General features: G+C 43.2%; 1 protein-coding gene across 1 annotated transcript; it reads right to left on the bottom strand.

Annotated features, from left to right (window-relative positions):
* Positions 1-7844: 7844 nt before the first annotated feature.
* Positions 7845-8980, bottom strand: LOC147447528 (thioredoxin H-type-like). The gene is made up of 3 exons (XM_086524351.1): positions 8755-8980; positions 8459-8581; positions 7845-8325 (listed from the first exon to the last, which is right to left on the bottom strand). Exons 1-3 carry the CDS (start codon positions 8851-8853, stop codon positions 8185-8187), a joined length of 363 nt encoding a protein of 120 aa, XP_086380477.1. The 5' UTR covers positions 8854-8980; the 3' UTR covers positions 7845-8184.
* Between the last annotated feature and the right edge of the window lie 3203 nt (positions 8981-12183).

Raw genomic sequence — 12183 nt, 5'->3', positions numbered from 1 at the left:
GTTTTTAAGCATGCGCGTTTTTCTTTTTGGGGGTCCCTCCCTCTTTTATGACACCTCTCTCCTCCTATTTACCCCCCCCCCCCCCCTAGCTCTAAGAACCAAGCATTGAAGAGGGAGACAATTAGGCTGCACCCCTACCATTCCTCCCCCTCTAGGTGATATCCCAAGAGCCTTCTCATTGGTTCTCCCTTAAGCCTTCACTAATCAAAAAGGCCCAAGGAGAGTCCATATTTTTCCTAATGTGTTACTTGTGCTCGTCTAATCAATTAGAGTAGATGATGATATCATCAAAGAGCAATCTAGGAAAGGTTCGATGAGGCCTGAATAGCTTCCATCAAGCGGTTGAATGTGGCTGGTGCATTGGTCAAGCCAAAAGGCACGGCAATGTCTTCATAAAGACCGAGCGTAGTATGAAATGCGGTCTTTACGATGTCTTGATCAACTATCCTTATTTGATGATAGCCACTTTTTAGGTCAATCCTACTGAAGTAGGTGGACCCTTGTAGCTTATCAAATATGTCTTCTACCCGTGGAACAGGAAATTAAACCTATTTTTGATAATGATCCTATTTAGTGCTCTATAGTCGACACACATGCGATATGTGCCGTCTTTCTTTTGCACTAATAGCACGGGTGAGCAAAATGGAGATGAGCTAGGCCTAACCATGCCCTTCTCAACTAACTCATGCACTTGCTGCATAATCTCCTCTTGTTGAGCTTGAGAAACTCTATAAGGAGGTTTATTAGGCGGTGAACTTCTTGGAAGAAGTTCAATAGCATGGTCATCATTGCCTCGTTTAGGAGGTAGTTCACAAGGGATCTCGTCAATAAAAACATTTTGGAACCCCTTCAGAAAATTGGATAACTCTAATTCCTTGTGATTGTTTATATTTTCTTTTGCGAAAGCATTAGGTTCATTTTGAGAATCTTTAACAAAAATCATGTACACGGCGGAAATAGAGCTCTTTATTGACTTATTGGAAACTTGCGTATGTACAATGGGTATGGTGTTACCCAACTCCTTAGCATCTATATACATATCTTTTTTCCTGTACTTAAAATAGATTTTCCTTTTAGTGAATTCAACATTGGAAGCCATGCGATCAAACCATGGTGCCCCTAGGATTACATCCTTGTGCTTGAGAGACGAGATAAAGAAGTCCTCTTTGTCAACATAGCTTTGGACATGGAGTCTCAATTTCCCTATTAAGGGAGTGATTGAAGCTTCTTGCCCCTTGAAAGCACCATCCGCAGGTAGGACATCTCCCATCTTGTAAGCTTGTATGCTTAGATTGGTGGCCAACTCTGTGGATATGAAATTGTGAGTAGAACCAAGGTCAAAGTGAATAAAATCATCATGTTCTCTTACCTTTCCCCAAGCATGGCATAGAGAAGATCCTTTGTGGTGAGATTCCTCTTCTTGGATTTCGACCAAGGTAGCTCTAGGAAGCTCATGGACGGTGTTCTTTTGGGGACAAGCGCGATACACATGCCCTTGCTCGCCCCATTTGAAACAACGGTTATCCTTGCGATAACGCTCAAGCTCTTTAGGAGAGAATTTGTTTTTGCCTTTGTAAACTCCCTTCTCCTTAGCTTTGTGGTTATTGGAATTGCCCTTAGGAGACTTTTGGACATTATCCTTCCCCTTAGGCTCATTATAACCCTTGTTTTCCGTGGGCTTAGGATTTCTCTTAGCCCCTGTTTGGAAACTGATTCGTGAACCCACCATAGTATGGTGTATGACCGCAGATATGGTGCGTGGTCTTTGGGAGTTAACATACTCCGTCATTTCTTCAGTTAAGCCCGAACAGAACTGTTGTTTTTGCTCTCCAAAATCCATCTTTTTAAAGACAGTGGCTTTGAGATGTAAATCCCAAAACTTGTCTACATATTTGTGAATGGATTCGTAGGGAGAGAGCTTCAAGCTTAATCATTCGGTGAGTACTTTGTCTTTGGCATCGGTGGACAAAAACTGCTTCATAATGGAAGAACTTAAAGCTTTCCATTTTTGTGGAGCTTCACCGTTGGCCCGTAGGTTAGACCACCATTGCCTGACAGACTTTTGAAAGTGCATAGCTACATGGCATAGCTTAGAGGACTCCGTAAAGCCCTCATCTCCAAACGCCGCATCGAATTGTTGGATGAAATCCAAGACTTTATTCGTAGCACCAAAGGTGCCATCGTAGGTAAGGAAAGAGATTCTCTTTCCGCCTTCTTTGAACTTCTTGAGCTTGGACGATCTCTTCCACGCGGCATAGGATTTCCTATGGCCTCGTCCTTTTGATGGCTCAAACGTTGCACCATCGCTTCTTTAGAAGATAAAGAATTTGAGGAAGATGGAGAAGAGAGTGACCTCTTTCTCACCTTTTTCTTGCCTTGCTTCTCTTTGTCCGCACCATCACTTTCTTCATAAGAGGAAGAGGATGAAGAAGATGGAGAAGAGGGTGACCTCTTTCTCGCCTTTTTCTTCTCTTGCTTTTTATCATCCCTTTTTGAATTATGGTGTGGAGAAGTGTGCGATGGTCTTCACTGTTTAGGAGGTGATGGAGAGCGTTTTGCCCACCGTCTTCATGGAGCCATCTCCACCGAGGTGGCAGGAGACTCACTTCTTTCACGTTCCTTCGGTGGGGGACTCTTGAGTTCTCCTTTGAGAAGGAGATGCATCATCAAGAAGCTTTTTGAGCCCTTTGTATGGATCCTCTTCTTTTTCCCGAATCGGAGAGAGGCCTCTTTTGGAAGTCTCACAAGGAGGCTTCCTAGGTACTCTCTCGTCATGGTGGGGAGTTTGGAGAATCCCATGAGCATGAAGCTGCCATTGCACTTCACTTTGGAGGGATGGATTGCCCATGGCTACTGACTCAATTGCAATGAATAATACCAACCATTTATAGCTAGCTTGAGGACCTCCCTTCTTGAGCAAGAAAAGAGAAACCTTGTGCTTTGATACCAATGTAACATTTAATGGCCTAGAAACTTGTGTGTAGCAGAAAATAGCATGAACATAGTGAGCATTTCATTAGAATAGATTCCTAATGATCATAACAAGAGTGCTTGGGGTGGAGAGAGCAACAAAAACCATAACACCTAGTTAGATAGGCATGAACAATACTTCAAAAGAGAGAGAAATTAAGCTATTGACAACAATTGAGGACCGGATTTATATGGAGCCGGTCCCCCCTCCAAAAGGCTTTGTATTATAGGTTTCCCCCATCAAGAGAGACATTTTACAATACAATTCTTTGTGTTCCTTCAATAACTAGCTAGTGCAATGAAGATGGAAGCTTCAAGCACTAGGAAACACTTATAAAACACAACATCAATTCCCTCACGGTCTCAGACCAAGACCTCACACACCTTCGAAGATGGTGAGAGCTAGCGGGGTATGAGAGTAGATTGAGAGAAAGGAGTAGTCTTATGAGAAAGATGTACATCTCCTCACATAATCACTCATACTAGCATAGCATAGGTTAGTAATTAGCATGGTAGAGGAGATGAGCATGCATTGAAGCTTGGCTCTTGGTTGGGTTTGCATCACAAACCAAGAGTTGTTGGTGTATGCCTCCCTTCTCACAAGCTTGGAGTAGGTGATAAGCTTTCCATTAAAGCTTGAGAAGGAGAGAGAGAGAGTCTTGTTGCTTCACACATCAGCTAGTGTGAGTGTGTGTGGAATAATGCCTTTAGAAATTCAGCCCCCTCTCTCTCTTGGTTGACCCCTCTTCCATTTTACGCATGCAGGCATCCCATTGGCCCATGCCAGGCTTAGCCAATGAAAATTGAGAGGCATAAGTGATAGCCTTTTGACATGTGTTCCCCTTTCCCCTTTTATGAGAGCTTTAGGCAATTATTTAATGCAACTAAACTCTCATTGGACCCCTTTGTCTCCTGGCCAATAGGAATCAGGCAAGCCATTGGGCTATTGAATGCTCATTGGACCCCTTGGGAGACTGTCCAATAGTCTTCTAGAGAGGTTAATTCTTATTCGTTCTTTTATTAAATGTTTTTAAATTAATTAGACTATATTTACTCTAGCCTAATTCTCATTGGTCCACCTCCATGGCCATCCAATAGGATTTGAGTGCACCTTGTGGGCATCTGGGCTAGGGAGATGACATGTGTCCCTCATTCCCTTTGTGTAAAGGAAGCTTGTGTGTGTGTGTGTGTGTGTGTGTGTGTGTGTGTGTGTTTCTCTCTCATCCCCTACTTGCAAGGCTCCCCCCCTCCTTTGTAGGACTCATGAAGACTTTTTGTACACACACAAAGCATCCAATTTTTCTAAGCTTAACCATTGGACACAACCTTTGATTTTTGGAACCTTAGCATTTTGGAAGTCTTAATGGGCTGAACCTTGAGGTCCTTAAAGCCCATTGTTACACATTGCTCTTTTGCAGATGGCCCCCCCTTTGGATCCCTATTTTCTCTCCTTTGGATCCCTACACTGGTTTGCCAGCTTAACTAATATTCTATCTTTTTTTCCCCTGGTACTTCCCCATATTAAATGATCAATGTAACATGAGAAAATCATTTAGGAGAATTAGATATTAGTTATTATGACAAATTATTACATCCAAAATCAATTATTGATCATGATTTCACAACTACACACAGATAAGAATCACTCTGTTGAAGAATTTCAATGGCTTCTTGCAGCCACTTTAAGTCCCATGTACCAACACTTGATTTCTATATACCACAATCACATTAACGCATTTAGGCCTGACGAGGCACCATTAGGCAATGCATAGCATTAAAATTGGGAGGAATGCTTTGATTGTCACTAATTGGAATGGAATACAATGACTGGACTTCATTGGTACGTTGATTGGCTTTTATGGAATGGATTCAAACACATCTTGGAGCTCCTACGCCTTAGATAGGCAGGTCTCTCCGTTATGCAAGTGATCTGGAAATTATTGTTGTTAGTTACATGTGTGTTAGAGTTTCTACACCTAGTGAGGCAAAACTCTCCGTGCTCTTTACATGTGGAACTGGCCCACCACATATTACTTTTCTATTGTTATGAACAACGGAGGTCAGTTGATTTTGTTACCCCGGGGTATGTTATGGAATGGATTCTGAGAAGTTAGACACTAACATTTATGGTCATGTGTGCGTGATGTAGCAAGTCAAGGTAGCTGAGTCATGGGCAGGTGGCTGACAGAAGATAGCAGGACATGGAATAATCCAATAAGACTTAGGATTTTTAGTTAGTTCAATAATGTCCTTTATCCCAAAAGTGGAATGTAAATAACTTCATTTATGAGCTGTCCCTTTTTGGAATTAATATAAATACATGCCTAGAGGAAGCTGCAGCTCACTCTAAACATGGGGGGATGATTGCACCCAATGCTCTCTCTCTCTCTCTCTCTCTCTCTCTCTCTCTCTCTCTCTCTCTCTCTCTCTCTCTCTCTCTCTCTCTCTCTCTCTCTCCATATACATACATGGTACCCTCAATCTTGGGGGGCGTGTACGCAAGTATGAGGTGTCTTATGGTCATCATGATTTCCTCGATTACAACATGTTGAGCATATCTGACAATCAATGCACTTGGAGAGACGACATTCCGGACATGAAGGCAGTGCCACAAGCCTTCAAGATGAAAGCATAGGTGATTGCATCTTAAGAGATGCGGTCGCTTTGCATTGTCTGAAAATAGCCCAAGGCTTTTGCCCATCTCAACATCTTCCAAATTGCCACATGCCTTCAAGATGCAAGCATAGGTGGCTGTATCTAGAGAGATGTGCTCACTTAAGCCCCTCATGAACTCATTGTGTTTTTTGCTAAAATACACATCTTCCTAGCCCTACGCTTGTTCTGCATATCATGCAATCAGCACGTTTCAAGAGTCAACATTCCATACAAGAAGCTCCTCAAGCACTTTTTGTGCTTTCTGAAGTACACCATAAATTTGGCATACATGTCGACCCATGCAATGTGAAGCACAACTTCTTCTTTCAACAGCCCCTAACTAGCAATATAATCATAAAATTTGTTGCCCATATTAGCGTCTTGTGTAGTGCCACATGCCTTCAAGAGGAAAGTATAGGTGACTTCATCTCGAGCGATGCCCTCTCTTTGTATCTGCTTGAAACAGTCGAGGACCCTGCCACATTTGGCATACATGTCAACCAAGGCAATGCCTAGCCTAAAGTTTTTTTCGACAGTCCTTGACTAACACTATGATTGTAAGTTCTTTTGCCCATCTTAGCTTCTTCCGAATTGCCACTTGCCTTCAAGATGCAAGCATAGGTGATTGCATATAGAGAGATGCACTTGCTTCACATCATCTAAAAATAGTCTAGAGCTTCTTTGCCCTTCCCCTCTCTGGCATATCCCACAATCAATGCAATCTAAGACTTAACATTCCACACAAACACCTTCTCAAGAACACTTTGTGCTTTCTGAGTGAAGTACACCACATATAGCATATATGACAAGATTTTGTTTAACAGCCCCTGACTAACAATATCATCGTGAATTGATTTACCCATATTGGCATTCTGCATAGTATCACATGCCTTAAAATTGCAAGCATAGGTGATTGCATCTAGACAGCTCCTCAAGCGATTTTTGTGCTTTCTTAAGAACACCACATCTCGCATGCGTGATCATTGCTCCTACGTAGTGCCACATGCTTTCAAGATATAAGCATAGGTGATTACATAAGGAGAAATGTCCTTGCTTCATATCCTAAAAATAGCCAGCTAGTGCTTCTTGGCCTTGTCCTTGTTGGTCATGTCCTGCAGTCAATGCGCTTGAAGAGACGACATTCTCAACATGAAGGCAGTGCCACATGCCTTCAAGAAAAAAGCATAGGTGATTACATCCGGAGAGATCCCCTCTCTTTGCATCTGCTGAAAACAGCTCAAGGTTGAGGGCTCCGTGGCCCTGCCACATTTGGCATACATGTCGACCAAGGCAATCCTCATCACTATATCACACGCGCATGGTCAATTGGGATCAATGGTGGAGGAGGAAAACGCAGGGTACGCCAATCGTGGACCGTCAAATTTGACAATCGCCCCGAATTTACTACTCTACCCGAATTTACAAATTTACCCAAAATTTACTAATCGGCCCACATTTACAATATGAGATACTCGAATCCCCTATATTTCAATGAACGGATGCAGACGTAGTGCTTAGTGCACTTGGCTCGCCGTGAGGAGGTCACGGGTTCAAGACGTGGGGTGTGGACTGCCCCGAATTTACAATCCTACCCAAATTTACTTTTCTCCCCGAATTTACAAATGTGCATCTTACGGTCCGAATCACCTCAACCGTAGATCCCATTTGAAGCTGCCCCGTGCGAGATAGTGTGGAGGCAAGGCAATGCCAAGCATTACATTTTTTAGAGCAATTCCTGACTAATAATATCATCATCAATATTTTGGCCCATATCAAGGTCTTCCATAGTGCCACATGCCTTGAAATGCAAACGTAGGTGATTGCATCTAAGAGATGCCCTTGCTTCTAGGCTGTGCCCTATTGGGCATATCCTGTGATGTGTGTGTGTGTGTGTGTGTGTGTGTGAGAGAGAGAGAGAGAGAGAGAGAGAGAGAGAGAGAGAGAGATCCACTAACCTGCAAAGCAATTTGTTGATATATGATGTTGAGAAGCTGATCCAAAACGGATAAATAAAGCTAGTGATATTGCCGTTTGAAAATCTGTGCCGTTTGCGTAGCATCCTACGTGACTCGTCTTCACTACCAAGTCGATTGCATTTTGGATTTTAGGTGATCCCCAAATGTAAAGATATGTATAGGTACAAAAGAAGAAAAGCTTTACCTACTATGGACATGAAATTGCCAAAATTAACTCCTTGATACATGTCAAAAGCATTTCAATGGCAAAAACTTTCTCAAATTTCTATAAACTTCTGGTGATCCTAGGCTTTTGAAAACAAGAAAGCTCAACCATGTCATCTCAAAGCTTAGGTATCAATGAATGCCTGCCGTGCCTTGCCTTCCCCACATTTTGGTCTGAAAAAACCTTTCTTTAAGTAAGTAAATAGTGCTTTGAACCTGTTTCATTGCATCATTACAATCTCTTTACACAGCTTCCTTTTTTCAGCATCCACAAGCCATGAAGTGGACCATCACATAGTTTTGGATAAAATGACTCTCAAAAAACATTTGGGAAAGCTCTAAATCATCCGTCCGATACATTCATGGACCTGAGTTATGCCTACTGGACCTGAACAAATGACATAGTTTTTTGAAGAAGAAGCTCGAGGTTCGAAGGGCGTTTTATCCTGCCCACTTCCTTGCCTTCTTGAATGAAGACGACTGTTGGGATGATGCGCACCCCCATCTCGAGTGCAATTTCCTGCACACACATCCACAGTCCCCACTCAAAATTTCTGGCACAAACCAGAACTACATTTCATTGAACATCATGGTATACCCTATAAAAATGACATGATGCGAGACGAATTTGCTGCACAACGGTGGCGAGATACCTTGGCTTCGTCAACGTCGACTTTGCAAAACATGACATCCGGAAGAAGCTTTTTCTGCTGCACCATCATGTCATACACGGCCTTGGAATGCTCACTCCAAGAAGCACCAAACATGGTGACAACCTGAAAGTAGGAGCTATCAGAAGGTTGCATGCATATACTGCTTGTTTATATGCATGCTTGTGCAACTTAGACGCGCGTCAATTGTGTGTGTGTGTGTGTGTGTGTGTGTGTGTGTGTGTGTGTGTGTGTGAGAGAGAGAGAGAGAGAGAGAGAGAGAGAGAGAGAGAGAGTACCAGTTGATGGGCGAGTATGGACTCCTCGATGGTGGCTATCCATGAGTTTCCAGAAGGGGAGTGTATGATCTTGTTCTCATCAATTGAGCTTGTACTCATGCTTGCTCTCTCGCTCGCTCTCTCCCTCTCTCTGCGCGTAGAGATTGCAAGCAAAACTGCGTTCTGCTTTGATAAGCTCTCTCTCTCTCTCTCTCTCTCTCTCTCTCTCTCTCTCTCTCTCCACGCCTAGCGCTTAGCGAGAGTGCAGTGCATTTGCCCCTTTAGTGGCAATTTGAAGAAGACGCTTTCAACTCAATAACTTTGAGAAAGTGACTCGAAACAGATATTTCACTGTGTACAGCCAGGCAGGCAAAAGCGAAAAGCAACCCTATCCACAAAACTTACAAAGAAGTCACCAACTTTTTACATACTTCAAAGTTTATGTTAATTGAGCTAGGTAAAATATGAGAATTTCCAATGGTTAGAGAGCTCTCCCATAGACGCACTTTTTGCGGACCCTGAAGATATTCATTCTAGCTAGATTCGAAGCATCTAAAATTAACCAAGCAACTGGCTGTGACGAGGAATGTTGCACTGCATATTTATCAGGGATTACTCGTCTAGACCAATCTATCGGTTAGTTTATCTTGCTCCCTTGCCGTCAGCAGCGGGCGGCAATTTGTAGCTAGAATGATATAGGGAAGATGGTCCCTTGCAATACCTACAAAAATTGGCCTTATAGTTGCATTTGAACCTGCCACAATTTGTGGCTCAAGTAAAACCTTCCCCCTATACATTACCGACCAAAAAACTATAGAAACCTTTAAAAAGACAGCTTTGATGAACCTAAGCCAATCCTTAGAGATGTGATTTGTATCACTATGTGGCATTGCTACATTTTTATGCTTTTAAAAAGCACATTATGCTAAGAAACGATTTTTGGGTCTCAGGAAAGGATTCACATCACTAGGCTATGGATTGACCATCTCAAGCAATCATAAAGACGCTCAATTTCGTATTTATTTCGATTACAACTTTGTAGTCATGTTGCATGTTAACCTTCACGGCACACGGACACCCTATGATCTATAAACGTTGTAATATTTAGAGTCAGGTATCGGGCTTGTCGGACCAATAGGGAAAGGTAGAGTGATCGCCGATGAGAGGCGCACTTTAACTTGGACATTCAAGGGGTTAGTTGGCTAAGCATGGACGCCCAAGTGTGAATGAGGTGAGCTCCTATAAAAGCCAACTAAACCTAATTTTTACTCATTCTCTCATTTGTGCAATAGAAGAGTGCTCTTGCTCCATCTCCATCTTCTTCTTCTTCACCTCCTTGTGTGTGTGTGTGTGTGAGAGAGAGAGAGAGAGGGAGAGTGTGTGTGCGATCGAGCATTACGAAGGCACGCCGGCGGCGAGGCGGTTGAGCGCGGCACGACTGCAGCTTCTTCTTCATCGCAGCGAGGAATCCACCACGAAGGCGAGCGTAAAGCGGTGAGTGACACACCCTTTGTTCTCTTGAGCTTGCTAGTTTAGGTTTGTTGTGTGCTTGGAGCCGTTTGTGGCTCGCACACGGTGTATCGGCAAGTCCCTTGCTTCGACAGTGCGGCAAGGAGCGCACATTTTTGGCGCCGCTGCCGGGGATATGCCCTACACTAAGATCGGTTAGCACTTTACGCTTCCTTGTGGTGCAATTTCTATCATAGGAAAGGCAGGGAAGGAGTGTGTGGAGAATTCTGTTTTTTGCGTTTTCTGCATTTGCTGTCAAGTTTCAATTTCTGCTGTTGTCTGCGTTTTTTCAATTTCTGCAATTTCTGCATTTTGAAGTTCGGCGTTTTCAATTTCTGCGATTTTCTGCATTTCTGCGTTTTTTCAATTTTCTGCATTTTTTGCATTTCTGCGTTTTTTCAATTTTCTGCATTTCTGCATTTTTAATTTCTGCATTTTCAATTTATGTATTTTCTGCATCAAAAAAAAAAAAATCGGAAAAAAAAAATTCTGAAAAAAAAAAAGTTTTTAATAATAATAATAATAATAATTAAAAAAAAAACGCGAGCGAGCGGACGGCTAAATTTTTCGAAAATAAAAAACGTGACTCTTAAAACGGACGGGTTGGTTTGTATAAAAGGTAGATCGGGATCGGGATCATTTTCCCAAGCCCAGGCCTCAGGCTTCAGTCCTATGATATATACTAGACTCACTCTTATATATATACCCTACTCCCTCAAGAGAGAATGAGAGAATGTGGGACAAGTCCTCCACTCTCCTCCTTTCTCTTCCCACTTGCACCCTTAGACTTTCTAGTTTGGGCCTAGTTCCCTACTGGAAATTGACAGTTTTAGGGATTCCGAGGGCATAGAGTGACCAAACGGAGGGCTGTAAAGCACGGCACGACCCTCTGACCGATACGCTCGTTTCGAGCTATCACACGGCCCATTCCACGACACGCTCTAAAAAATCTAGCAAAAAAACAAACAAAAAACACGCTAAAAACTAGTCACAAGGCCTCCTAGAGCAGCTTTTTGACACCTTAGGGTATCAGAAGCACATGCACTTACGCTCTGGGCGGGTGCTAGAACACGAGCATATTGAGGGTGCCTCTGTTCATACGGACACCCATTACCCATCCACGATAAGCTCTAGACCCTCAGCGGGGACACAAGGTAGCACCACCCAAGACCCTAAAATAGCCGCTAGTGATTCCTCCTCCGACTCAGAAATCATGGAAGCATACCCTACCCAAAACACTGAGAGAGAAGGCCATGCACCTCCCGAGGCTCCACAGCCTAGTACTAGTATGTTTAGTCGTTTCATGGAAACATTAGGTAGAGCTACTCGCTCGGAACCTGATGCAAATGAAGCACACGAAAGGGGTGGGGAAGTGGAATCTCCTTTCACATCGCACATGGACCCCACACCCCCAAAGAGTGTCCATGAGGATATCCTACCAACTTCTTACCAAGAAGGCCCTGTTGAGCTGCCTCCTTCAGAAGTTCCCTCTAGAGTACCGTTGGTGACAAGTAAAACCACGGGGAGCAACATTGCTTCTACCTCACAAGAAACCGTTAACACGTCGACTCTAGAAGGATTGTTCATTAATGATCATTGGACATACGACCTCCACACTGAGGTGTTGACGGATCTACACTCTGGCCACGCCTACCATGTAGGATGGATAGAGATTGTACAATCCACCTGTAGTGCCACGAGCATCGAAGATCAACAGAAAATGATCTGTAATGTTATCCATGGCATTATTCAATCCAAAAGGAAAAACCGAGGGGTAAATATACTCTCAACTGGCCCCATGAGATTTCTGGATACGAGCAAGGCTCAACAGCCTACTCTATCACAAATGGAGACTCCTCTAATGAGCCCCATGGACCCATCTTACGTCATTTCACCTGGGGTCTCTATGCAATCTGAGTCTCCGAGCGAAAACTTTAGCTT

Source organism: Adiantum capillus-veneris, chromosome 11 (assembly GCF_014529385.1).
Source record: "Adiantum capillus-veneris isolate H3 chromosome 11, ASM1452938v2, whole genome shotgun sequence".
Taxonomy (NCBI): Eukaryota; Viridiplantae; Streptophyta; class Polypodiopsida; order Polypodiales; family Pteridaceae; genus Adiantum; species Adiantum capillus-veneris.
The sequence above is the reverse complement of the archived record's forward strand: the minus strand, read 5'-3'. Positions and strand labels throughout refer to the sequence as shown.